Here is a 25,497-nt window from a genome sequence, read left to right as displayed (position 1 = left end):
TTGGGGTTTGAACTCAAGGCCTGGGTACTTTTGCTAAGTTTTGTTTTCTCTGATTTTTTTATAGTTATTATAAAGCTACTGTCCAGTCCCTGAGCTTTTTTGATCAAGACTGGCACTCTACCACTTGAGCCACAACTACACTTCCGTCTTTTTGGGAGTCAATTTTTCCTTCCGCTTGGAACCCCAATCCACGGGTCTCAGCCTCCTGTGTGGCTAGGATTACAGTAGGCATGAGCCACCAGCACTGGCTTTGTGCACATTTCTTTTCTTCTTGTTGTGGTCGGTCGTGGGGCCTGAACTGGCCTGCGCGCTGTCCCTCAGCTCTTCAGCTCAAGGTTAGTGCTCTACCACTTGAGCCACTTCCAGCTTTTTCTGCTTATGTGGTGCTGAGGAATTGAACCCAGGGCCTCATGCATACAAGGCAAGCCACCTTCCCAGTCCCATGCTCCTTTCTTGACCCGATGACCGCCTATCCTGTCCTCCAGAACCTGGCCTCATCCTGACCCAGACCCCGCCTCCAGCCAGCACACACTCGCGCCCCCCCCCCCCCGCGCATCACACGCATGCACACATGTGCGCACGGCCCGCCTGCACCGCACCTGCTTCTTCCTCAGCTTGGAGATCTGCTGCTCCACCATGGTGATCTCCCGGTCCACACGGTCCATGCTCTGAATCAGTTCCTCCTTGGACAGCCTGGGGGGCGCTGGCTCCAGGTCAGGGTCAGTGTGCGGGGGGCTAGGCGGAGACACGGGCTCCAACTTGCCGGCCAGGCCACGGTCCTGGGGTGGGGAGAAGGCCACGGTGAGCCCTGGTGTCCAGCACCAAAGAACTGGAGGCCAGAGTCTGAGAACAGCTCCGGGACCCCAGCCCAGCCCCTAGAACACTCACACAGCAGCTCTGCAGGAACCACACGAGGCTCGACCTCCCGGACCTCAGGGACCCACAGGGTCCCCTCAAGGGCTGTTAGAAATCTCCAGGACCTAGGGACTCTCGGGAGCCCCTGGGAACGGATGCAGCTCTTTACTTACTGGCGATTTTCCAGGAGAAAGCTTCACAAGCACAGGCCCCTCACTGGGCTTGGCAGCCTCCTCAGTTTACCCAATAGGACGGGGTAGGCAACAGGGCCGTGGGGGATGCTCATGGAAAAGCAGCCCAGTCCTCACCCTCGCAGCCCTGGGTTCTAATCCCAGGCCGCTCAGTACTCTGCCCCCGGCCCGGGGCTTCCTGCCCACGCAGCAGAAGCGCTGTGGATGCCCCGGGGTCTTGGCCGGCGTGGTGAGTGCGGGGAGCCGGCAGGCGCCCAGCAGCCTGGAGCGGACAGTCCTCCTCGTACGTGTGCTGGAGAAGCTGCCCGCCCCGCTGCGCTCAGGCCCAGGTCTGCGGTGCCTGAGGGCGCGGGCGCCGCCTGCCACCCCACACGGCCACCCCCAGGACACAGCCACAGTCCGGCTGTGGTGCCCCCGCCACCTCACCATCCCGCAAGGCCGCCCCGGGGGGCACCCTGTCCTCCCCAGACCCTCACGGCGCGGCCCGCTGCGGGGACCGGCGCCCCATGGCTCCTCAAACACCGAGGCCTACTCCCAGAGGGCAGCGTGGGGACCACAAGCATGAACGTGCCTTGGCTCCCACGGCCTTCCCGGGTGAGGGCCAATGTAGTTGTTCTTGCCACACGGCCACAGGCCGTCCACTGACAGGACCCGGCCCTGACAGCTAAAGCCACCGGGCCACGGACTGCTCAGCTCTGTGCACAGCGCCTGCCACCAAACCACCACCAAATAGCCATCACCAAATCACATCCCCCGGCCACCCCGCGAGCATACGTTCAAGACAATCTGCATAGCGCGCAAAATCAAAGACCAGGAGTCCGGCGTCGGTGGCTCATGCCTGTCATCCTAGCTATGCAGGGGGATGAGATCTGAAGATCGAGGTTCAAAGCGAGCCTTTGGCAGGAAAGTCCAGGAGACTCTGATCTCCAATGAACCACCAGAAAACCGGAAGTGGGGCTGCGGCTCAAGTGGTAGAGCACTTGCCTTGAGCTGAAGAGCTCAAGCGCCCAGGCCCAGAGTTCAAACCCTATGACCGACCAAAAAGAAAAAAAAAAATCAAAGACTGGGGGGCTAGGGACACCGCTCCCAGCTCTGGGCCTCAGTGGCAGGCCGGGACAGACAGAGCATGGAGGCTGAGACTGCTGCCCTGAACCCTGGAGCCACAGCTCGACCATCAGCAAACCCTGGCCTTGGGTCTGTGCTGGGAGCCGGCTCCACGCCTGAGCCAGGCTGCCCATCTGCCCTGTCAGTGGGACGCCCAGAGCGTTTCCCCTGGCAGTTCCCAGGTCCTGAAGAAAGTTCGCTGGACCCCCAGGGAGCCGTCTCCTGCCCAGCCTGAAGCCCCAGGCAGGACAGCCACGAAAAGGAATGTTTACATAGGGAAAATGGGCGCGGCGGGAGCAGGGCCTTCGCCTGACTCCTGGCTCTGCTTCTGGCCGAAATCCACACACTGCAGACGCAAAATCCACCTGCGCCCGCACGCCCAGGCCCAGCCCGCACCACGTCGCTCCCCAACCTCTGACAGCATGGAGCAATTACCACCTGCAGCCCACCAGCCCCACCGCCCACCGGATCCACCCCTGCCCGGCCCAGGGAGAGGACAGTCAGACCCAGACATAGGAAGAAAGGAAAGATGAGTTGATAGAGACAGGCAGGGAGACAGCAACACAGAGCCACAAAGTGTCGAGAGGGACGAGACGGCGGCGGAGACAAGCTGAACAGAGCCGCCACGGTGAGGCACCTCACGCGGGCAGAGCGTGGGGAGGAGAGGTGCGTCTGCGCCCTGGCTTCCCCGGCAGATCCAGGCTGGGCCGGCTGCAAGGGGTCTGAGGGAGGCTCATCCTGGGACGTGTGGGATTTGCTAATGGGGGCGGGGGACCCCGAGTTCCTGTGCGACCCAGGCCTGGCCAACTATGGACGTGGAGCGCAGGAGCCAACCCTGAACCGGCCAGCCCCCTGCTGGCCCCCATCTGCCCCCCTTGCCTCTTTAACCAACCACAGGGCCCCGCGCCTGGGCCCTGCGCTGCCCTCGGGTCAGCCAGGGCCAGCCTTACCTTGGCGAGGTCCTCAGAGCTGCCGGGCTGGCCTGTGGCCAGCAGGGGCGCGGGCCGCAGCAGGGGGTCGGGCAGCAGCTCCAGGCGCGGCCGCTTGCTCTCCATGAACTCCGCCTCTGCCTTGCCCAGCTCGGGCAGGTAGGAGTGCGGCTGCTGCAGGTGCAGCTCCTGGGCCCTGCGGGAGGCACGGATGCCCGTGACACGGGTGCCGGGCGCCCTGCAGAGAGGGGCTCGGGCGGAGCGCCCTCCCAGGCCCCTGCGCCCCACCGTTCAGCACGGCACAGGGACCCGCTGCCCACCCGACCCCGCGGGCAGCCCACTCACCCGTACCCCACACCTCACCAAGATCCACCAAGATCTCCCAGAGATGCACAAACTACTGCTCCCTCGCCCCCACCCAGGGCAGACAGCGCCAGCCGAGCACAGAACGCAGGCCAAGGCACCCGGCCTGGCAGCTCCGTGATGGGGGTGTGCAGCCTGACCTCTGCTGGCCTCTTGAACTTACTCCCTCCATTTTCCCACAGAGGGCACGGCCTGGCCCAAGCACACACAGCAAGGCTTAGGTCCCGGCCTCCACCAGTCAAGCAGGGTCTGGGCTGCTCTAGATGCTTCTCAACACACCCAGAACAGAAGCCAAGCCCCGCTCCACTGGCCTCACTGCCAGCCCCGGGTGGTCGGACCTCTGCCAGTCACAGGGCCTCTGTGTGTGCCGGGGTCTGCCTGGGCCTCGGGCACCCAGCCCCTTCCCACCGCCCCGCGCCCCTGTGGTCGCAGGACCGCTCGGCTCTTGCTGGCCCGTGTCCTCCACTCCTGCGGCTCTGCCCCCGCCCGCGCCCCTCCTCACCGCTCATTCCCCGGCTGGAACTCGGACAGCAGTGAGGGCCGCCTCCTCTGTGACGGGATGACGGAGCCGGGCGACAGGTGCGAGGTGTAGTCCCGGGGGTGGTGCTGGTACTCCAGCAGCCCCACGTCCTGCGGGGCAGAGGAAGGGTGGGCAAAGGCAAGTGCAACTGCAGCCTGCTTGCCACCCGAGCCCAGCAGGCACCTCCTGCCCCCATCTCCCCAGCCCAGCCCATGGGCACTGCCGGACGCCCCGGTGCGGGAAAGGGCCGCCAGGCTCCACCCGGGTGCTCTGAGCGCCTCCCACGCAGCCTCGCGTGCCCACCTTCCAGCTACACGTGTGGGTGGGGCCTGCCGGGGGCCAGGCTGGCAAGAGCCAGGACCGCCTGCCTGAAGTCTCCTGTCCCCCCAGCGCCCACACCTGCCAGCCGCTGGTGCACGGGGACCCAGCAGGCACTGCCGCCACCCCTGCCCACAGCTGCGCAGGCGCCAGACATACACGGCAGGTGAGCGCGGATGGCCAACTTCATAAAGAGCAACGCGAGCAGAGGACACGGCGCGCCGGCCGGCCACGGTCCACCAGAAAAGGCCAAGGAGCCACGCGGCCCGTGCACGCCCGGCTGCTCGCACAGGGAGGGGGGAAACGGCATGACCAGGGGTTGTCAGCTCAGGAGCCGCCGGCTAGCGAGGGACACACCCTGCACCCTGCTGTGCAGAGGCCAGCACTCTGCCCTCACCGCCAGCGGCAGCCTCGCATGCCCAGCTCACAAACACCGCGGTGTGATGGGTCCTGACACGCCCAGTCCGGCTCCCTACAGCCCTACTGGGCCTCCACCTCCCTCGGAGCCCTGGACCGGGCCTCCGCCTCCACTGGAGCCCAGGCCTCTGCCTCCCTCGGAGCCCTGGACTGGGCCTCCACCTCCATCGGAGCCCTGGGTGGAGTGGGTCTGGCCTCTGCCTCCACTGGAGCCCAGGCCTCCGCCTCTCTCAGAGTCCTGGGTGGACCGGGCCTGGCCTCTGCCGCTCGCCAGGGCCTGCAGAGCCTCCTCCCAGAAGCCCTGCCTCAAGTCTGTGTTTTTCGGGGGTTTTTGCACAGGGTTTCCCAAGGCAGCCCACGCTAGCCTGGAACTCCCGACCCTCCGGCCTCCCCAGCCCAGGGGCTGAGATGACAGCGAGCGCCGTTGCTGTGTTAGCAACACATCCCCCAGGGAAAGTAAACGCTTACCAATTAAGTGGACCCCAACTGCCAAGTGCACCCCAATTTGAGAACTACTCTGTTTTGGAGGAGAAGAGACGAAGCCTGTCTGAAACAGGGAAACAAGACAGGCTTCCCAGCTGGCGGGTCAGCTGGCGGGTCAGCTGGCACACGGTTACGTCGTGTGGCGACTGACTTGCAATGGCGGCATGGGCAGGCCGGTGGGTGGCACCCCTCTTGGTTTTTGTTTTGTTTGGTGTTTGCCATGCTGTTATTTCCCCGGCTCTCTAGAAAGATCCAAACTTCCTTTTGTTGCCTGGCCTTGTGTTTGAGAGCAGTTATTGCCACAGTCAGAAGACGCAGCAGGTGTGTGGGGACGTGGCTGCTTCTGAGACTTCAAAGCAAGCGTGGGGGGCTGTGGGCAGCGGGGCAGGGCCGGGCCTCAGCCCTCCACCCTCCCAGAGGTGACGGAGGTGCCAGCACAGCCACCCTGTGACCCCCAGGGCCCAGGCAGGGGCAGCTTCCAGGAGGCAGAGGAGCAGGAAGCCGGCGCGGGGCGGGCTGTGGAGGCCGCAGTGCCAGGCTGCCGGGCCTAGTGAGATCTCCATGTGCAGCCGGGGTGAGGGAGGGGGAACGGGCACTGTGCCAAGCCCTGCACAGAGCTCATTAGCGGCAGGGGAGAGGGAGAGGGGAACCTGAGGCCCAGAGGGAGCAAGGTACCCTCCCCTGCGCTCAGCAGGGACCACACAGCTTCTGTGAAGTGCATGGTAAGCCAGCATCCTGCCCAGGGGAAGAGGGCGGGCCCCAGGCTCTGAGCCTGAGGGAACAGACCGCCTCAGGAGGCCCCCTGCAGCCCTTCCTCCACCCCAGGACCCCAGGAAGCCCACGGGCTGCACCGGACAGGGGAGGTGGCGGCAGTGAGTCCATTCCTGGACTCACAGGATTCACAGGCCCCTCCTGCAATGATGGGGCTACCACAAGAGTGCCCCCCAGGACCTTTGCACAGGTAGTCCCTCCCACCTGGGGGACTGCCACCTGCCTGGCCCGTCATCCCTCAGTCACAGCTCCACTGTCAGCTTTTCGCAGAGGCTCTTGACCCCCAACTCCGCTCTGGTGACCCCCAGCCCCATACCTCCCTGTACCAGCAGTGTCCATACAGGTGCCCACTTTATTTACAGCCACATTCCTGGGGCCCAAGAGACCCGCGCCCAACATGCCAGCCGTGTCAGCTGAACCAAGGAAAGAGCGAGGAGCCAGGGAGCGAGGGAACGGACAGCCACACCGGAGGATGGGTGGGTGACGGGTGACAGCCACACCCAGAGGATGAGTGGGTGACGGGTGAGTGGATGAGCGGATGGGTCAGTAAGCAGATGAGTAAGCGAGTGAATGGACCAATGCGAGAAGGGGCGGGTAGATGGGCAGGTGGGCAGAGGGGTGGCAGGGGTGGCGCCAGGCACTGGCACCCACGAAGGTCCCAGTACCGCGGGTGAGGCGTGCCTGGGACGCGCACACACAGGGGCCACCACGCCTGTGCAGCAGGCTGCAGACGGGCTTGTGACAAAGGAGAAAATAACCAGATGGCCCCTCCAGAGCTGCCCGGGTCTAACCTAGGCCAAAAGCCAGAGCTCAGGGCCGAGGCCAGGACGCTGCTCCATCGGGCATCAGGGCGCTTGGCCAGCGCCCTGCACAGCGACACACACAGCAGGGCATCCTGGCCACAGAAACTGCCCATCACCCTGCGCCAGCCAGGGGACAGGCCACCCTGGGTCCTCGGGTAGGAGGACAGGGGACAGGCCACCCTGGGTCCTCGGCCGGGGGACAGGGGACAGGCCACCCTGGGCCTCGGGTAGGAGGACAGGGGACAGGCCACCCTGGGCCTCGGGTAGGAGGACAGGGGACAGGCCACCCTGGGTCCTCGGGTAGGAGGACAGGGGACAGGCCACCCTGGGCCTCGGCCGGGGGACAGGGGACAGGCCACCCTGGGTCCTCGGGTAGGAGGACAGGGGACAGGCCACCCTGGGCCTCGGCCGGGGGACAGGGGACAGGCCACCCTGGGCCTCGGCCGGGGGACAGGGGACAGGCCACCCTGAGTCCTTGGGCGGGGGGACAGGGGACAGGCCACCCTGAGTCCTTGGGGGGGGTACAGGGGACAGGCCACCCTGGGCCTCAGGCGGGGGACAGGGGACAGGCCACCCTGGGCCTTGGGGGGGGGACAGGGGACAGGCCACCCTGGGCCTCAGGGGGGGGGGGAGGGACAGGCCACCCTGGGCCTCGGGCCTGGGAAGCAGGAGAAGGGAGGAGCCTGGAATTCCAAACTGTGAAATGAAGGATGTGGCCAGGGCGCCTGCCGCTCCATTTCCCACTCTCTCCATCGCCTGTGTGCGCTGCGGAGAACTACGGGACACACGTGGGCATGTACACACACACACAACCATACACACACACCGCATGTCCACCATATCCACAGACACACACACACCAATACATGCCCAAGTACACCCACCGTGTACACAGACACACGCCATACACACACCTCTACACACCATACACTTGTCTACTCATACGTACACCACACACACCGTATACGTACATACACTACACACACAACTGTAAATACATACGTGTCCATACACGCAGCACACATACAACCACACACACATCACACACATACATGCCATACGCTACACACACTACGTGCACGCATGCATGCAGCACAGCTGGCCTCACAGCCTAACATCCCTGCTCAATGCTGGGGTCACAGGGGCCAGGCCGCCCAGCCAGCCCTGCCCCCGCCGCGGCTGCACGCAGCGCTCAAGCCACAGAACGAGCTCTCCGCCCAGTGGCGTGGGGATGCTCAGGAGGACGAGGGCGCTGGGCCTCTGCAGGCCACGCCCGGGGGGCTCCCCATGGAACCCTCTGCCCTGGGACCCCGGGGACTGGCGTGAGCCCGTCCTGAGGAGAGCGAGCTTGAGCTGTGGGATGGGCAGAGCAGAGCAGGAAGGCCAAGGACGGGGCGGGCTGGAGTGACACCCGGGTCACGGGGGCGGGGTCAGGGGTCAGGCACTTCCGGGAGGGCACACGTGGGTGGCCCACCACTCCCCACCCAAGACGGGAAGTGCGGCTACTGGACAGAGCCCTGCTCACCCACCTCATCCTCTCAGCCGCATCCTGCGTTCCTGCTGCCCCAGGAGTGAGGCATCCGGGGTCAGAGGGCAGGAATGCAGGTGAAAGGGCAGGGGCCGTAGCAGCCTAGACTCCCTGACACTGGCCCACAGGGAAGGCAGGTGAGGAGCACACATCCAAAGGACAGGATGGGGAGCAGGAGGAAAGCCAAAGGCATCTGGCAGCAAGAGTGGCCAGGACAGGCAGCTCAGCCTCACGGGGAGGTCAGCCTGCAGCGGCCAGGACAGGCAGCTCAGCCTCACGGGGAGCTCAGCCTCACGGGGAGCTCAGCCTGCAGCGGCCAGGACAGGCAGCTCAGGCTCACGGGGAGGTCAGCCCGCAGCGGCCAGGACAGGCAGCTCAGCCTCACGGGGAGGTCAGCCCGCAGCGGCCAGGACAGGCAGCTCAGCCTCACGGGGAGGTCAGCCCGCAGCGGCCAGGGCAGGCAGCTCAGGCTCACAGGGAGCTCAGCCCGCAGCGGCCAGGACAGGCAGCTCAGGCTCACAGGGAGCTCAGCCCGCAGCGGCCAGGGCAGGCAGCTCAGCCTCACGGGGAGGTCAGCCCGCAGCGGCCAGGGCAGGCAGCTCAGGCTCACGGGGAGGTCAGCCCGCAGCGGCCAGGACAGGCAGGGAGCCTCCGGGCAACACAGACTCACGGGCCCCAGCACAGAGGCTGGCAGGCTCCCCAGGGCCCAGACGCTGCCGGCAGCAGTGGTGCGCTATCGGGGCCCTGTGCCAGCAGCCCCATCACTGCCTGAGCTGGCCTCAGAGCCTCAGGAGATGAGCAGAGAAGTCGTGAGCGCCAGCGACGGGGCTGTGACGCCAAGGCCCCCAGAAACCAACCCAACCCAGGAGAGCAGAGCGGAGGCTGGCCAGGCTGGAATGGACACAGCTGCGTGGATACAGGACGCACACTGCAAGCTGATCTGCACAGAGCCTCTGGCCCGACCCCGCCTCCACCCTCCGGGAGGCCCCGCCTCCCCCTCCTCCCGCCCCCCCATCTAACGGCTGGCTCCACCAGCCCAACCCACTTGCCAGCACAGGGCCGAGAAGGGTCCTGGGGGAGGCTGGCTGCTATCTAAGACTCAGGGCCACTGAGGCCACACAGCCTGGCTCCAAGGACGTGGCAGAAGAGCCCCCGAGAGGCCGTGGCCGGCCGCGAGTCTTACCGTGTGGGGCCGGGCGATCTGTACCGGGTAGATGCTGTGGGGCGGGTAGCGGGTCTCGGTGGCCCTCCACGTCTGGGCCACTGGCTGTGTGGACCCCGACATGGCGCACGGGGGCTTTGGGGCCCGGTGAGTGGTAATCTCCACAAAGGACTAGAGGCCGGTCCTCCTCACCAGCCCCTGAGGGGAAATAAACAGAAACAGAGCGTGGTCAGCGGGGCCACACCCCACCCAAGTCCGGGCGGGGTCCCCTCACGGTGGCCCCCAGCAGACCTCCTCCATCCAGCCGCTCGCCCACCACCCTCAGCCAGGGGGGAACAGACAGCCCACGTGGCCGAGGTGCCCATCCACAGCTGCGCCCAGAGCCCGGGAGGCCCCATACCCACTGGGCCACAAGCACCACGCCAGGGCAGAGCTTCCCAAAAGCCCCTGGCTGCGGCCTCTGCACTGCCAGGTCTGGGCTGGGGGGGGGGGGGGCACAGGCAGCGGTGTCCAGCGTCATATCGGGCAGGCGCAGGTCACCCAGCGTGACCCCAGCGTAGCCCCACGAGAAGGTGACGCTGACAGGGCAGGACAGGGACAGGGGGTCAGGGGCACTCAGAGCCACATGAGGGGAGGGTGAGGACAGGAGCCAGTGAGGCCCGGTTCTGAACAGGAGAGCCTTACGTGGCAGCCCGGCAACCTCAGAGGACAAAGACCCCACAGGCCCCGCGGCTCCCCGCAGAGCCTCCAGTGCCGGCCGCGCTGGGACCACAGCTGATGACCCAGGGCCAAGCCCAGCCCCGGCCCGGCTCCCAGAGAAAGAACATCGTCAGCCTGGAAGAAGACTCCAGACCTGGAAAGCCAAGCCAACCGGCTGCCGGGTCGCCCCCCCGCCACGCCTGCCTGGGGCCGGTGCTGTCCCCACCGAGGTGCCCGGCCTGCAGGCTGTGGTGACAGCCCCAGGGCTCACAGGAGCCACAAGCCTGTCCGTGTCCTGCTCCCCATCCTCACCCTCTGCGGGCGTGCTCATGCCTCTCTGCCCAGGATCCTGGGTGGTCACATGATCTGGGCCCAGCCAATCACCTTCCTGAAGCCAGTGATTGGCTGTGAGGCGGGCACATGACCCCCAGTCTGAGCCAGGAAGGCTGTCTCGAGACTCTGGCTGAAGACCGGGACTGGCGAGGCCTGCCGGGGGTCTCCCCCCAGCTCTCGGCAGCCAAGCGGCAGAAGCTCAGCAACAAGCATAGCTGTTGGCTGGAAGGCAGGCGTAGGGAGCGAGCCCCCCCCCCCGCCCCGTCTGCCACAGCTGGGCCAGCAGGCCCCGGTGGGAGGAAACCAGAGCCCCGCCTGATGCCCCTCCAGAAAGGCATGCCGTGAGCCCGCCACCCCTGGGCCGCCTGGCCTGGTGCTGGCGGCCGCCTCCCTCCTTGGGACCTCTGCGGAGTGGAGTGGCCACACTAGCGCGACTGCCTCAGACAGCCCCACGGCCGCTGGCACGGCAGCGCGAGCCTGGCCCCCTCGGCTTTCAGGGGTGTCCAGGGGGGGCCTGCAGCCACTGGCCTGCAGCGGCGCCAACAGGAAGGAGCTGTGCCATCCGGGGACCCCCGTCGGCTGCCAGAACAGCATCCCAGCCAGTGCGGCCGCCGCGGCCTCGTGTCCTGTCACCAGTTCAGCAGACCCTCTCCCACCACTTGATCCTCAGGCTTCTGTGTGGAGCCTCAGAATCTACAGCATGGCCCTGGTGTTGGCCCTGGGACGCCACTCCCAGCATCACGTGGAAGGAAGACCCCACCCAGCTCGTGCACACGTGCATGCGCAGAACAGGGCGTCCACACAGCTGTCTGCTGGTGGAGTACTACTCAGCCATAAAAAAGCATCACTCTGAAAAAGGGGCCAGACACCCACACACACACACGGTGCAAATGTGTAGAGCAGGCCGTGCCCGGTCAGAGGTGGCCAGGTGAGGCTTGGGTAGAGGGAAGAGGTTTGATACAAGTGAAGGGGAGGGAACAGCAAAGGAGAAAGAGGGCACTGTGGGGAGAGGGTGCGGAGGAGGCCACGCAGACCTCCAAGAGGAGAGACGGCAGCTGTGGGCAGAGGCCACAGACGCGCACACAGACGTGAGGAGGCGGCCAGCAGGGCGGAGGGCAGGGCGGCCGCAAGGACAGAGGCGGGGCAGCCCAAGCGTGGAGCCTGGTAAACAGCAGGCCATCGACGAGGCTTGCTTGACCAAAGGACAGGCTGAGCCCGGCCACGGGCCGCCAGAATTCCCCTGGGCTGGGGCACCCCATGCATGCTACCCCCCAGAGCCCCGCTGAGACCCCGGAGGTGCTGAGCTCTTCACCGACCAGCGCCCCCATGCAGGGCCTGAACCCAGCCCCCTGTTGCCCCCGGTGGGGTCCCCGAACCCCACGTCCAGACAGGCTCAGAGCCCCCGCAGCTGCATTCTGCCCGCCGTGCCCAGACCCGCTGTGGCGGCATCGGGCAATGCCCGCCGGGGCTGCGGACATCTGGCGCACAGGTCCCGTGGCACTGCGGCAGGAAGCTGCCCCCCGACCCCGCTTCCCAAGGAAGCCATGGGGCTGGCCCCCAGGGGACACGGGCCACGTGTGAGCAACAACCGAAGTCCTGGGCCGAAGACCAGCTCGCCAGCGGGTAGGGGGGCCGCCCCACGGCCCAGCAAGGCCCAGGCCGCACCAGGCCGCGCCAGGCCACCACCTCCCCTACACTGGCTGCTCCGGATGAGCCTGGCTGCAGATGGCGACCGAATGCCTCTAGGGTCCCCACAGCAGCGGCTGGCCCAGCCCTCCGTCCTGCTGGGGGAGGGCTGCCAAGCCCCCCCACCCCTGCCAGAGGTCAGGACCCCCTGCACTTAGCTCTGAACCCTTGCCTGGACCCAGCTGTGCCTGAAGCTTCCGCGGAGGAGGGGGGAGGCTGTCCTCAGACAGCGGCCCTGGGACACTCGGGGCCCCACGCTGGGACACGCCATCCTCTTCACAACACCAAGTGGGATCCCCACGCGGGGCCCCAGGGGCAGGAGGCTGCCATGGGGGTGCTGGGATGCAGCTTTGCAGACACCCCGTGTAGCCCTGGCGGCACCCAGCTCCTCCAGACTGTGGCCCGGGACAAACCTCCAACCTCTAAGGCCCTCAGGCACACTGGGTCCAGGAGGAGGGAGGCAGTGGGCAGAGCAGGAGGAGGGAGGGAGGCCGTGGGCAGAGCAGGAGGAGGGAGGCCGTGGGCAGAGCAGGAGGAGGAGGGAGGCCGTGGGCAGAGCAGGAGGAGGAGGGAGGCCGTGGGCAGAGCAGGAGGAGGAGGGAGGCCGTGGGCAGAGCAGGAGGAGGGAGGCCGTGGGCAGAGCCGGAGAAGGAGGGAGGCCGTGGGCAGAGCCGGAGGAGGAGGGAGGCCGTGGGCAGAGCAGGAGGAGGAGGGAGGCCGTGGGCAGAGCAGGAGGAGGGAGGCCGTGGGCAGAGCCGGAGAAGGAGGGAGGCCGTGGGCAGAGCCGGAGGAGGAGGGAGGCCGTGGGCAGAGCAGGAGGAGGAGGGAGGCTGTGGGCAGAGCAGGAGGGAGGCCGTGGGCAGAGCCAGACCTGTCACGGGTGGCGGCAGTTCACAGCAGGGTCTCCGCCCTCCGCCCGTTCCTCCCAGGAGCCTAGAAGGAGCCCAAGTGGAAGCCTGAGGGTGGTCCAGGCCCCGGAGGGGCTTCCCAGCCTCCGCTGGGCAGCCCGACCTCTCTGGGCCTCAGTTTCCTCACCTGCCCCGGGCAGCAGGGCTCTGGGGCGTCGCTGGGGGCGGGGAGGGCTTGGGGTTGGAAGCCAGCCCCCATGGCACCCCACACAAAGGGCTGAGGAGCCCAGACAGCACCCTGCGGGCTGTGTGCGGGCAGTGGAGCGGGGCTGGGACCCGGGTGAAGGCTGGCCTCCGGCCCTCTGGGCTCCAGGGCAGCTTCGGCAGTGAAGCTGCAGACACATGGCGGCCCGACGTGCAGGACGGGGGCTCCGTGGCCAGCGCATGCAGTCACCGCCTCCGGAGCTCTCCCACCGACTCCCCAGCCTCACCGACGTGCGCGGCAGGCGGCTGGCCCACTCGGCCAGGTCGGCTTCCTCAAGCTCCGGGACGCCCCGTGTCATACCCACACCACCCGCCGAGGCCGGCGCTGGTGCCTCACCAACCAGGCTCAGGCTGCAAGGTTGCACGTGGCCATGGGAGGCACACAGGGCCGGGGCACCGGAGTGCTCCGGAAGAGAGGGGAGCAAGTGGGTGCAGACCCAACCCCACCTTGGGGGCCCCCGGAGGCTGGACTGCCCGGAAGGTGCCGTGTGGCCCTGGTGGGGCTGCGCCTGCGCAGTTACTGCCAGCCCGGCCCCACCCACGCCGCTGCCCACCAGCCTTGACCAGAGAAAGGCCCCGTTATGATGTCACAGGCTGGGAACCGAGCCTGGGCTGCAGGCCCAGGGACAAAGGGGGCATTGTCACGTAAATGCCCCCCCAGAGGAAGGGGCGGACCCAGCTTCCAAGCTGCAGGAAAAATCCACCATCTTCCAGAAAGCCTGGCATGGGGGGGGAGGGGGCGCTGAGGGCCTCAGACCCACGGCACCGCGGGCACAGCCTGGGATAGGCAGCCCTGCCCAAGCTGAGCGGGACCCAAGGCAGAGCCGCCGGACCCGGCAAGGAAGGGCCGCTGGGGTGTCAGGACCGTCCCTCACAGACCCGTGTCCCCTGTCCACACCACCCACTTCCTGAAGCTGCGGGGTGGTCAGACCCCTGCCTACCCTCCTGACCCCAGCTCCCCGGCCTCTGGGAGTGCTGCACCCCTGCAAACCAAGACATCCCAGCTCCCCAGGGGCCCCCAGGCCGGCGCCTCTGCGGTGGCCCAGATTCCAGGGTGAGAGCCAGCGGCTGCACCACACCGCACCGCACCCCAGGGGCACCATCAGCGGAAGCCCCCGTACCCAAGGACACTCATACCCAACGAACTGCCACTTGAACACGGCCCAAAGGAGTGAGGGACCTGAGAGAGGACAGCACGTGACAAGGTCCTGGGGCATGACCGTGGCTGGAGTCTCAGAGCCATAGCCAAGAGGCTCAGGAGACTGGACAGCTCAACCTCTGTGGCCATCCTCCGTGCTGTCAGAGTGGCCAGGACACACGACCAAGCTGTAACCTGTGCCCCCGACACTCGTGCCGATACCCCTTCCCCCAACACCTGTTCCCCCTCATACCCCGAACACCTGTGTCCCCAGACGCAGCCTCCATCGGCCCAGACAACTAAGAGCTCTTCCCGAGGGGTCAGCATGGGGTCCAGGCCCTGCAGGAGCACAAGGGTCCCGCGTGGGTCCCGCCGAGGGTCTGCAGGCAGAGAAGTCCGCCTGCTGTGCAAGCCCCATGGGGCCGGCCTCCGGGGCCTCGGGAGGACCTTGGGTGGAGAACCAAGGGGTGACCCAGCCACGGCTGGCCCTGCCAGGCCAGCGCAGCAAGACAGCGGGAAGGGGAAACAGCGAAGGGCCTGGCCATCGCGAGCGTGACCACGCGCATCACTAAGACCTTGGGACCTTGGGAATACAACCCACCAGGTGTCCCGGGGTCTGCAGATCTGGGGAGAGACAAGAGTGGGGCCTGGGGGGAGGGGACCAGAGGGGGAGGCCACCGGCCTCCCACAGAGTGAACCCCACACAGCACCCAGTCCAGGCACAAGTGGAGCGAGCACTTCCAGGCCCACCACCCACCACGCTGGAGAGCCAGCCCAGCTCCAGCCCTACACACAGCGGCTACGGCGGCTCAGCCTGTGCCCTGGTGGGAAGAGCAGCACCTCCCATTCCACACCTGACACCGGTGTGGACAAATCCCCCACAGAGGACAGAGCAGGATCCACGGAGACCCCACCACCAAACAAAGCAAAGGTCAATCCACAGAGATCCCACGAGCTCCACAGGGATCCCACCACCAAACAGAGCAGATCCACAGAGATGCCACCACCCGAGTGGGACCCTATGGAGATCCAAAAACAGCAGAGATCCCACCACCAAACAGAGCAGGGATCCACGGAGATCCCACCACCAAACAGAGCAGGGATCCACGGAGATCCCACCATCAAATAGAGCAGGGATCCACGGAGATCCCACCATCAAACACCGAGCAAGGATCCAGCGGTCCCACCACCAGATACAGGACAAGATCCACAGAGATCCTACCTCTGTGACAAAACAAGGATCCAGAGATTCCCACCATCAAACAGAGAGGGATCTATGGAGAATCCAACTGTCAAACCCAGGGCAGAATCCACGGAAATCCCGCCACCAAACACAGAGCGGGATCCACGGAGACCCCACCTCCAAACGTGGAGAGGGATCCAGAGATCCCACCTTCCAGGACAGAAGGGCTCCACAGAGACCCACCTGGATCACAGTGAGCAAACTGCGGCTGCCCTCTGTGGCACATCCAAACACTCAACCCGGCTCGCTCTCAGCCCCATGTGCCCAGGCACTGAGCGGGACGGGCGCTGGAGCCAGGGCAGCGGGGCCCCAGGAGCCCAGGCCCCCTCCGCAGCTCTAAAAGGAAGCTAAGACGTTCCCACGCCCCTCACCAGCGCTCAACACCTAGCTCAGCAGGGGGCGGCCCCACCCCCACACCTGTGAGGCATGTGGACACGTGCTCACGGCGTGCAAATGTGAGCCGGGTGCGAGGGCTAGTCCTGATTCCAAGCACCCTGCCCATGGGGGGCTGGGCAAGCACCCCAGCCAGCCTGTCCAGGGCTGCTGCACCCAATCAAGTGAGAGGAAGCAAACCACGGGACCCTGGGGCAGCAGGGCAGCCCTCCCGAGCAGACACCAGGCCTTGGGTGCAGCCGGGAACCAGACCACGGGACTTCCCTGTCATCCAGAGGTCCCCGGAGAGCCCTGAGGACGGCCAGACAGCGGACAGCTGGCCTGCGTGGCCTGCTCAGAGGCCAGCTCCTGCCATTCCCGCCGGCCGGAAGTCCCATGCCAGCCACTGGCCCAGCACCCGGTGTCATTTACAAGCCCAGGATCACTGCCACCCCCTGCAAGGACGCGGGCTCCGGGCCACAGTGGGCACTGCTGGGCTGTCAGGCCCAGGCCTGGCACGGGGGGGGGGAGGGGAGGAGAAAGGGGAGGGTCACTGTTAACGCAGAGCAAAAGTGCTTAGGGAGCCTAGGGAGGATGGGGTCCCCTAGGTATGAGAGCACCCTACAAGACTCAGAGCGGGCTGGAGGCCAAGGGAGAGCCCGCACCTGACCCTGTGTGGGGTACACTGAGGAGCCCACTCTGCCCGGGGGCCCCCGCAGGCTGCCCCCTCCTGCCCAGGCTCCAGGCAGGCCCAGGACCTGCCTGAGCATTCCCTGCTGGGCACTGACTGGGACACGAACCTGGTCTACGCTTTCGCTGGAGGGCCGTCGCGGCCACGCGGGCCCCCGTGGGCACACCCAACAGGCCCCCTGGACAGCACGACGAAGAGCCGGTGTGGTGCCCACCCCCACGTAAGCAGCCGGGCGAGGGTCACGGGGCTGGGTGGGGTGAGAGCCGACCCTGAAGCTGCAGACAGGGAAACAGAGGCAGCACACCTGGGCAGGGACCCGAGCGGGGTCTCACCGCAGCAGCCCGGCTGGGGCGCCCGCAGCTGCCGAGAAACCCAAGTCCCTCCCTTGGCCGGCTTGCAGCTGAGGCCTGTGCGCTCAGAAGCCCTTCCAACTTTCCAGTGTTTATCCGCCCGCCGCTGCCAAGGCCCTGGGCAAGCCTGGGCCGGTGGCCCTGATTTCAAACCAGACGGGGCGCCGAGCCAAGCGCCACCTCGGTGGGAAGCCAGGCCAGGCCCAGCACGGCCTGCACCTGGCCGCCCAGGCCGTGTCCCGGGCCCCAGGCCCCACGGCCTCCGAAACCACCCACGAGCCCCAGTGGCCTCGGGGGTACACGGGGCCTGTGGGGGCCCCAACACCGTTCCGGACTTGAGCAACTTCAGCTAAGCAGCATGAGCGGGGCCAGCGGCTGGTCCACCCGTCCACTCCCGGCGTCTCACCTCTGCCAGGTGGCCCCCAGCAGAGGCCCCCACCGTGTCCTGCAAACGACTCCCCTCACCCACCCCACCCAGCCAGGGGACATGTGCAGCACCTCCCCCCTCCATGTCCACCCCCCCCTGCCCCGGCTGGAAAACACTGCGAGACACACACACGCACACACACGCACGTGCACACACGCGCGTGCACACACGCACGCACACACACGCACACACACACGCACGCACGCACACGCACACACACACACGCACGCACACACACACGCACGGGCACACACGCACACGCCGAGCGAGGACGCAGCGGCATCTCCCCGCCCACGCCTGGCTAGCAAGTTCTCTTACCGGGCACATGAGCGGCAGCTTTGAATCCAACTTGCAGAACTCTCCCACGCAGGGCAGGAGGTGGCGGGCCCGCCCAGGTCAGCACGGCCCGCCAGGGTCCCCAGGACACCCTGCCACGGGTGGCAGGCCCATCCTTCCGGGGGCGCGAAGCCGCTCCCCTTCCCGCGAGACTTGAGTTCCCACCCTGGCTGGGGAGGCCCTGCGGAGGGCGCCGGGCCCAGGCGGCCCCTCCGGGCTTCCGGCCTAACGTTGCCCCCCCCCAACAGGAGCGGGCCAAGGCTCACCAGGGACCCCCTGCAGCCAGAGCGACCCACCACGGGCTGCCACCGCGACGCTGGGCCTGCCTGTGCGCTGGGCGTATAAACACGGAGAATTACATAAGTCCACCCCGCCAGCCCCTGCCAGGCGCACGGAGGGGCCACCCCTCTCCCGGCTTGGCAGCAAGTAATAATCCCCGTCACCATGGCAACGCGGGCGGCCTGCCAGCCTCCAGCCCAGGCCTTTTTATAGCTCCAGAGAAAGGAGAGAGAAGAGAACCTCGCCTTGCTGCTGGCAGGCGGAGCCGGGCCAGCCCGGCCCTCCCGTAACGGTTTCCTCCCGGCCGCAGCCGGGCCTGCAGGCCAGATGGCCGGGGACAGCAGTCCCGTCCTGGCAATCTCAGGGACAGGAAACCAGCTCACCGCACGCGCGCGCGCCGCCCCAGGGTCTCCCGCGATCCCTGGGGGACGACAGGGCTGCTGGGCCGTTCAAGGAAGCAGGCTGGGGCACGGCCAGCAGGCGGCGCGGAGGCCGGCCTGGGCTCCGGGGGCCCCCGAGCGTCTGGGCAGGATGGGGCCATCCCTGGAGGGGCTCCGGGAAGCCGACCAGATAGCTTCCCAGCAGGCCAAGGAGTTTCTAGAATGGCCTCCAGTTTGCTCTCCCAGCCCAGTACCCAGGAGCCGGGCCCAGGGATCTGGGTCCAAATGTCATCTCCAGAGGGCTCCTGGGCCCTGGTGGAGGTCAGGCTAGACCGGATTGGGGTGCTGGGCCTAGTGGGGGTGCAGCGTGAGGCCTTCCCCAGACCTCTGCCTCGGCCAACAGCGGGCGTTTCCCACCGGGACCCTGCTTTCAGAGGTGGGGAAACCGAGGCAAGACCAGGGCAAGCCGGGCACCCGCAGCTCACCTCGTAGCCCTCGCTCGCAGGAGGCTGGGATCCGAAGATTGTGGTTCAAAGCCAGCCCAGAGAGGAGTCCGTGAGATTCCCACTAGCCACCAGAAAGCCAGAAGTGGAGCTGTGGCTCAGGTGGTAAAGCACCAGCCTCGAGTGAAAAAGCTCAGGGACAGCGCCCAGGCCCTGAGTTCAAACCCTACTTTTGGCACAAAAACAAACTAACACAAGACCTGGGCAACTGCAAGCCACATTTCGAGCCCAAAGATCCATGCAGCGCCGTCAGAACTCCGGCCTCCACGTGGTCACCACAGGACACTGCAAGGAGCTGCCAGGAAGGACAGCCAGCAACGGGGCAGGACACTCACCCCTTCTGTTCTAGACTGTTCTATATATGACCTTCCTGAAAACTGCTGAAGCAGCACGTGGCCCAGGCATCCGAGACACATGGCCGTGCCCCCCACACCCACACCCACACTGTCGCCCGGTCTCCCCGGCGGCGGGTGGGGACCGGACGGTGGCCCAGTGATGGGGAGCGGCTGTGGCCTTCCATCACACCGTGGACCGTCAGGGACCCAAAGCAAGCTGGGGGTCAGAAGTCACAGCAGCTCTGCGAGGGGGACCCTGGCTTCAGCCTCACGATGGCCACCCTGGGGCCAGCGCTTGGCCGAAGCCTCTTGTAAGGACCGGCAGGCCCAGCAGCACTGCCGATGGCGGCATGGGTCACGGCGATGTTTCAGGGCACAACTTGACAGCAATCAGAAAGACGCAGAAGGCTGGGCACCGGCTTCCAGGAGAGAAAAAAAGCACCCTGCCCTTCCCTCCTGCCTGGAAGGGCAACGGAAGGCGGCTCGGGCTACGCTGGCACGCGTGTAGACAGGACACCAACAGGGACTGCCACGCGTACAAACCTCAGGACACAAAACTCAGCAGGCACGCCGCAATTCCAGCCAGCCCGAGGGAGGCAAGTTCAAGGCCAGCCTGGGCTCGGCGCGAGACCCTGCCTCAGGAACTCCTACCCCCATCTAGAAGAGTTGAAGCCGGCGTGGCCGGGAGGGACTGGGGAACCCCAGGGGACACAGGGCTTTTGGGGGTGTCAGGAAGTGTGCTGGTGGCTGCAGGTAGGTGGCGAAGGCCACGATGTGTTCTCTCTGGGTTCGTGGGGGCCTCCCCGCCACACAGCACAGGATGGTGCTAATGCACCCGCCTCCCGGAACGCGGCCCAGAGCTGCTTTACAGGAAACATGCACACATTTAGCTCCTACTGTATGCACTGGCAAAGCGAAGCACCAAAGGAGTCAGCCTCAGTGCGCTCACACCACAGGACAGGCTGCAGCGGTCAGTTACCAAGAACCCCACCAGCTCCCTGCTCTTGTTCCCCAGCCCCCCACAACAGTACCCCAGGAAGGAGGGGCTCCCTGCGCGTCAGCCCCAGTAGTAGCTTTCCGCCACCATCTCTTCTGAGAACTGTCACCGGGGTCAGGCCTGGCCTCCTCTCCCCCGACACCCCATCACGTATGGCCAGCCCAGTGTCGCACCCCCACAGTGCAAAAGCTGCCCCCTCCCCGGGCCTCCCCACAGCGGCGGGAAGCCCAGGACAGGGCACCCCACCGGGGACCCACTGGGGCGCGGCCTGCATCCTCTCCGAGGCCCTGGGAGCAGCGGCTGTGCCCGGCAACTGGCACAGCCAACTGCTCACTCTGGACCCACTTCAGTTCCCACAGCATGGGGCCGCGGCGTGATGACCCCGCGAGGTGCGGGGTAGGGATGGCAGCGCGGAGGGTCCTGGGGCGCCCAGCCGGCCCGAGCAACGGCCCGGAGGTGGGTACCCCTGGGTAACAGACCGAGAAACTGAGGCGTGAAGCAACGGAGAGCCACAGCCAAGCGCCACATGGGAGGCAGCATCCGAGTCAGGGTTTGAACCTGGAGCACTGACCAGCACCCCCCTCCCCCAGCCATGGCAGCCGTGTGCCAGCAACTGAGCCACCGCCCTGACCTTCAGAAATGGAGTCTCCGGGTGCCAGATACCCCTTCCCAGGACGGCCGGTCCTGGGGTTAGAGCTCAGGGCCTGGACGCCGTCCCTGAGCTTCTGCGCTCAAGGGTAGCGCTCCACCACTCGAGCTGCAGCTCCACTTTAGCCTCTTCTGTTAATTACTTGGAGATTCAAGTCTTACGAGCTTTGCTGCCCGGGCTGGCTTTGAACCGAGATCCTCAGAGCTCAGCCTCCTGAGTAGCCAGGATGACAGGCGGGAGCAACCAGCGCCAGGCCTACAAAATTCTTATTTCCAGCTTTTCTTGGAAAGAAAAGGAAAATAGCCAGCACGCCGCTTGGCACCACGGTGCCCTCTCTCCTGTCCGCACCGCCTCCCACGCGCTCCGGACGCCGTCCCTGCCCCACGTGGGCCACCCCCTGCTGCCGGGAGTGACGAAGGCTGCCGCAGTCAGTGGTCAGACCAGTGACGGCGCGAGTCCAGGGTTCCAGTGCTGCCCCCAGCCCCGTGGCGGGCCTGCGCGAGCACCAGTCCCACAGAAGGAAGCCGCTGTCAGTCAGCTCCAGGGCGTGCTCTGGTGTGGGTGCTCCTGGAGCAGCTGCGCCTGAACTTGTCCTGCCCTGACTTTCTACCGTTTGTCTGTGGCCAGACCAGGCCGCAGTGTCTCTGACTCCTAATCCACTCAGCCTCGGGCCTCAGGGACACATCCCAGCCCCGGCACACAGGCCCTGCCCTCAGCACCCTTCCAGGGATGGCACCGTGCGCGGGCTCCAAGCTCTCCTGGACTGCTCTGTTGTTCTGAGTAAATATCCAGCGCATGCTGTTGACGGTAAATGTAAATGAGCCGCTAAGACAAGGATGTAAGAAAAGGGTAAGTCTTCACCCTGGGTTTCTGACCTAAGTCACCAAGAGTCAGGGCCCCAGGGTGCCCACCCTGGAAGCACATCAGGCTGGGCTCTGCTCCAGCTATGCTCCTGAACCATGATGGCCCCAGGGCCTTTGCACCCGCTGGGTCCCTAACTATGCCTTCAATTCTTCCTGACCCAGCTCAGATGCCTCCTCAGAGGCTCTTTGCAATTCCCTCATCTAAAGTCACGAAAGTCCTCCCCACACCAGAGTGGCCTGAGCGCCCCCTCCACTTACTTCCCCCAGCAGTGGGCTTCTGGCTTTGCGCTTGGGGTCTTCGCACTGCCCACCGCCACCCGTGAGCAGGCGGGGCTGGCACGTTGCCACTGCGACCCGCCGGAGGCCGGCGGAGAGGTCTCCCTGTCCACAGGAGGCCGGGCACACCGGAGGCCCAGGGAGCCCCACCGGCAGCTGCAGGCAGAGCCGGCCGGCGGCAGCCCTGACTAGCACACCACGGACGGCTGTGGGTGGTGCCACGCAAGCCCCTGCAGAGTGCCAGCTGTGCGCCCCGCAAGCAGTCTCAGCCTCCCTCCCACAAAGCCGGACACAGCGCTGGGGGCCTGGGGGCCCTCTGGGGTGCGGGTGACAGGCCAGGCGTAGGCCCTTTGCCGCCACCACCTCCTCCTCCAGGCCGGACCTTCACCCCAGTTCCCCCAGCAGCCCCTCCCTCCAGTCCAACAGCCCTTCCCAGGGGTGCTGTCACCTGCCCGCTACAGCGAGAGCAAGGCACCCCAGGAGGCGCCCGCAGATGAGGGCAGCAGGCCCTCAAGGTCATGTGGCTGTGTGCTGCCCGCAGACACCGTGGCTCGGGCCGTCAGGGCCGCATGGCTGTGTGCTGCCCGCAGACCCCGCGGCTTGGCCTCCCGCACTGCGCAGCCTCACTACCTGCACCGGCCCGACCAGACCAGATGGACACGTGGGGCGGGGCAGGGCGGAGAGGGGACGCAATCGGCACCTTCCTTATCACGAGCCAGGACAGCTTCTGTGAAGATGGGAGCCGGGTACCTGAGGCCACCTCCGGTCACCCTGCGTCCACCTCCGGGGCCAGCATGGGGACCACGCTCGTGACATTCCCTAGGACAACGTCCTGTAACCACAGTCCTGTGACCAAATCTCACCAGCCGTGGAACCACAGGCAGGACCCCAGAACTCCTTGCCTCAGTTTCCCCTTGTGGAGGGGTGATGAGAAGGTGCACATCAACCAGGAACACGGCTGCAGGCAGCGTCCTGTGGCAGCCCTCCCCCCTGGGCTCCGCTCGCTGCCCCCCCCACAGCTGGGAAGGGGGAGAGGCTGTGTCGGACGGAGGAGACAGGTTGGATGTGATTAAAAGCAAGTGCGAGCCAGGCGCCAATAGCTCACACCTGTAATCCTAGCTTCTCAGGAGGCTGAGATCTGAGGATCGTGAAACCCTTATCTTCAATACACCACCAGAAAACCAGAAGTGGCGCTGTAGCTCAAGTGGCAGAGCACTCGCCTTGAGCTGAAGAGCTGAGGGACAGCGCCCAGGCCCAGAGTTCAAGCCCCACGACTGACAAAAAAAAAAAAACAAGCGCAATTACCCAGCGGGCACCCATCCCCAGCGGCCACGTGGACGTAAGGCGGCGCCCCTCAGTCCATTACTCATTTACGGATTGCTTATTTAACTTGTGAGCCTCCCTCCCTGAAAAGCCATCTCAGCTGACACCCCTCCGGCTCAGGAGGAGCCCCGCCCCACCTTGTGCCCCCCAAAGTTCAGGAAGGTTCAACCCAGCTGAGCCAGGGACTCTTGGGGAGCCTTGGCCTGACATTGCTCTCCAGGGCTGGGTGCGCACCCCACTAGCTCAGGATCCCCAACTCCAGAGCGGGTGGGGCAGGCGGGCCGGGCCCCAGGTTTGCCCACAGACAGACAGCCACTCCAGCCCTGGCCTCCCGGGGGAGGGGAGTCCCAGCCCACTGCGCGGTCCAGGGTCCAGGCCGGACAGAATACGCTTCGTACCACCACTAGGTGGACGAGGACGGGCACGTGTGCCATTGGCAGCCGCTCCACGGCCGGGAAGACCGGCTGGGCGCTGTCTCTGGGCCGCAGGCTGCGGCCGGTCACCTCGCTGCTGCCTGCTGCCCGACGCCTCCTGGGAGGATGGGGAGAAGCCCAGGCGCTGGGGCTGCCAGGGCCGCACCCAGCAGAGGGAGGGGGGCGCAGCGGGGCTGGGGCTCCGTGTCCCCGCACGGCCAGGGTGCCGCGCGGGGGAGAGGGCCTGGGCCTGCGCAGAGCCGGGCCGCACCGCCAGCCCAGCACCACTTGCTGCATCTGAGGTGCCCCACGGAGGGGGAGACAGGGAGCGTGTCCCGAGCAGGCAACGAGACCCCCGCCCCACGCCCGTCCACCGCCGGGGGGACAGGGAGCCCCAGCCCTGCCCAGGCCCCCGCTGCTGCACCCGCGGCCCCACCGAGGCCCAGAGCTGTTCTGGGAGGACGGGGCAGCAGCTGTGCCCGTGCCCCTCCTGGCCCCCGCGGGCCTTGTCTTGGGCCTCGGGTCCCACCCCAGGGGCCTCCCAGGAGGGAGCGGGGGCCCCCGTCTGTCTCCTCTGGGCCTGCAGAACAGCGGGGGAGGAGGCCAGGCGCCCTTCATCGTCTGGCGTGGTGGGCAGAAACGCTGAATGGGGGCACGGTGGGTGGGAGGGGGACGAGGGGGCCGGGGGAGAGATGTGCCCAAGGTGCAGGCCGTGGGCTGGGCAGATGCCCAGCCCCCCACGCAGCCCCCCCACCCCCAGAGCAGCCACCACGACCGTGGCTGCGACATGAAAACAGAGGCCTGGAGGCCCGACCCCCCCCCAGCCGTGCCACGGAGGTCCCCGAAAGCTCAGGACAAAGAGATGCGGCCGGACAGTGAGATCTGTGGACAGGAGCCCCACACGCCACCTCAGGGTCTCTGCACGGGCGGTGCCCTCTGCCCGCACCCCCTCCCTCACCCGGCCCCTCCTCAGGGCTTGGCTCCAGCGCCATCTTCCCCAGGAGGCCCACCCCGTGCCCTCCAGCACCCCGGGCCTCTGCCCGTGAGGACAGGAGGCCGTCCACGCCCGCGGTGTCCTCTCCAGCGCCCAGCCCAGCCCAGCACGCAGTCGGTGCTTCAGAAAAAAACACGCAACAAAGCGAGGGTGAAACCTGTGCTGTGGCAGCCCGGGACCGCTGCCACGGGGCTACGCCAGCCCCAGACCCCCTCCCGACCCCCTCCAGGACGGTCCCAGGACCAGGCCGGGGACAGACATGCACCTACCGGAGGCTGCCGCCAGCAAGGCGGTGTCCTCAGAGCCGTGGGGAGACCTGCAGGAGAGCACAGGGCTGTGTTACTAAACGCGGCGCAGGTGCACAGGGTGCGGCCCGCCCGCCCAGCCCACAGGCCGGGGGGGGGTCCCGCCATCACCCCGGCCGCCCAGCCCACAGGCCGGGGGGGGGTCCCGCCATCACCCCGGCCGCCCAGCCCACAGGCCGGGGGGGGGGTCCCGCCATCACCCCGGCCGCCCAGCCCACAGGCCGGGGGGGGGGTCCCGCCATCACCCCGCCCGCCCAGCCCACAGGCCGGGGGGACCCGCCATCACCCCGCCCGCCCAGCCCACAGGCTGGGGGGTCCCGCCATCACCCCGCCCGCCCAGCCCACAGGC

At 66.6% G+C, this 25,497-nt stretch overlaps 1 protein-coding gene across 1 annotated transcript in view; it reads right to left on the bottom strand.

The window, feature by feature from the left end:
• The window catches only part of Ncor2 (nuclear receptor corepressor 2), a 92,709-nt gene extending 67,556 nt beyond the window's left edge, over positions 1-25,153 (bottom strand). Inside the window, exons 1-5 of the mRNA XM_013023047.1 lie at positions 25,113-25,153; positions 9,466-9,642; positions 3,945-4,072; positions 3,101-3,275; positions 600-779 (exon numbers count right to left, since the gene is read on the bottom strand). Of these exons, the coding sequence (XP_012878501.1) occupies positions 600-779; positions 3,101-3,275; positions 3,945-4,072; positions 9,466-9,567 (585 nt within the window). The 5' untranslated portion in view covers positions 9,568-9,642; positions 25,113-25,153. The remainder of the gene's footprint in view (positions 1-599; positions 780-3,100; positions 3,276-3,944; positions 4,073-9,465; positions 9,643-25,112) is intronic.
• Between the last annotated feature and the right edge of the window lie 344 nt (positions 25,154-25,497).

The sequence above is a fragment of the Dipodomys ordii genome, unplaced genomic scaffold (genome assembly GCF_000151885.1).
Source record: "Dipodomys ordii isolate 6190 unplaced genomic scaffold, Dord_2.0 Scaffold66, whole genome shotgun sequence".
Classification (NCBI taxonomy): Eukaryota; Metazoa; Chordata; class Mammalia; order Rodentia; family Heteromyidae; genus Dipodomys; species Dipodomys ordii.
The sequence above is the reverse complement of the archived record's forward strand: the minus strand, read 5'-3'. Positions and strand labels throughout refer to the sequence as shown.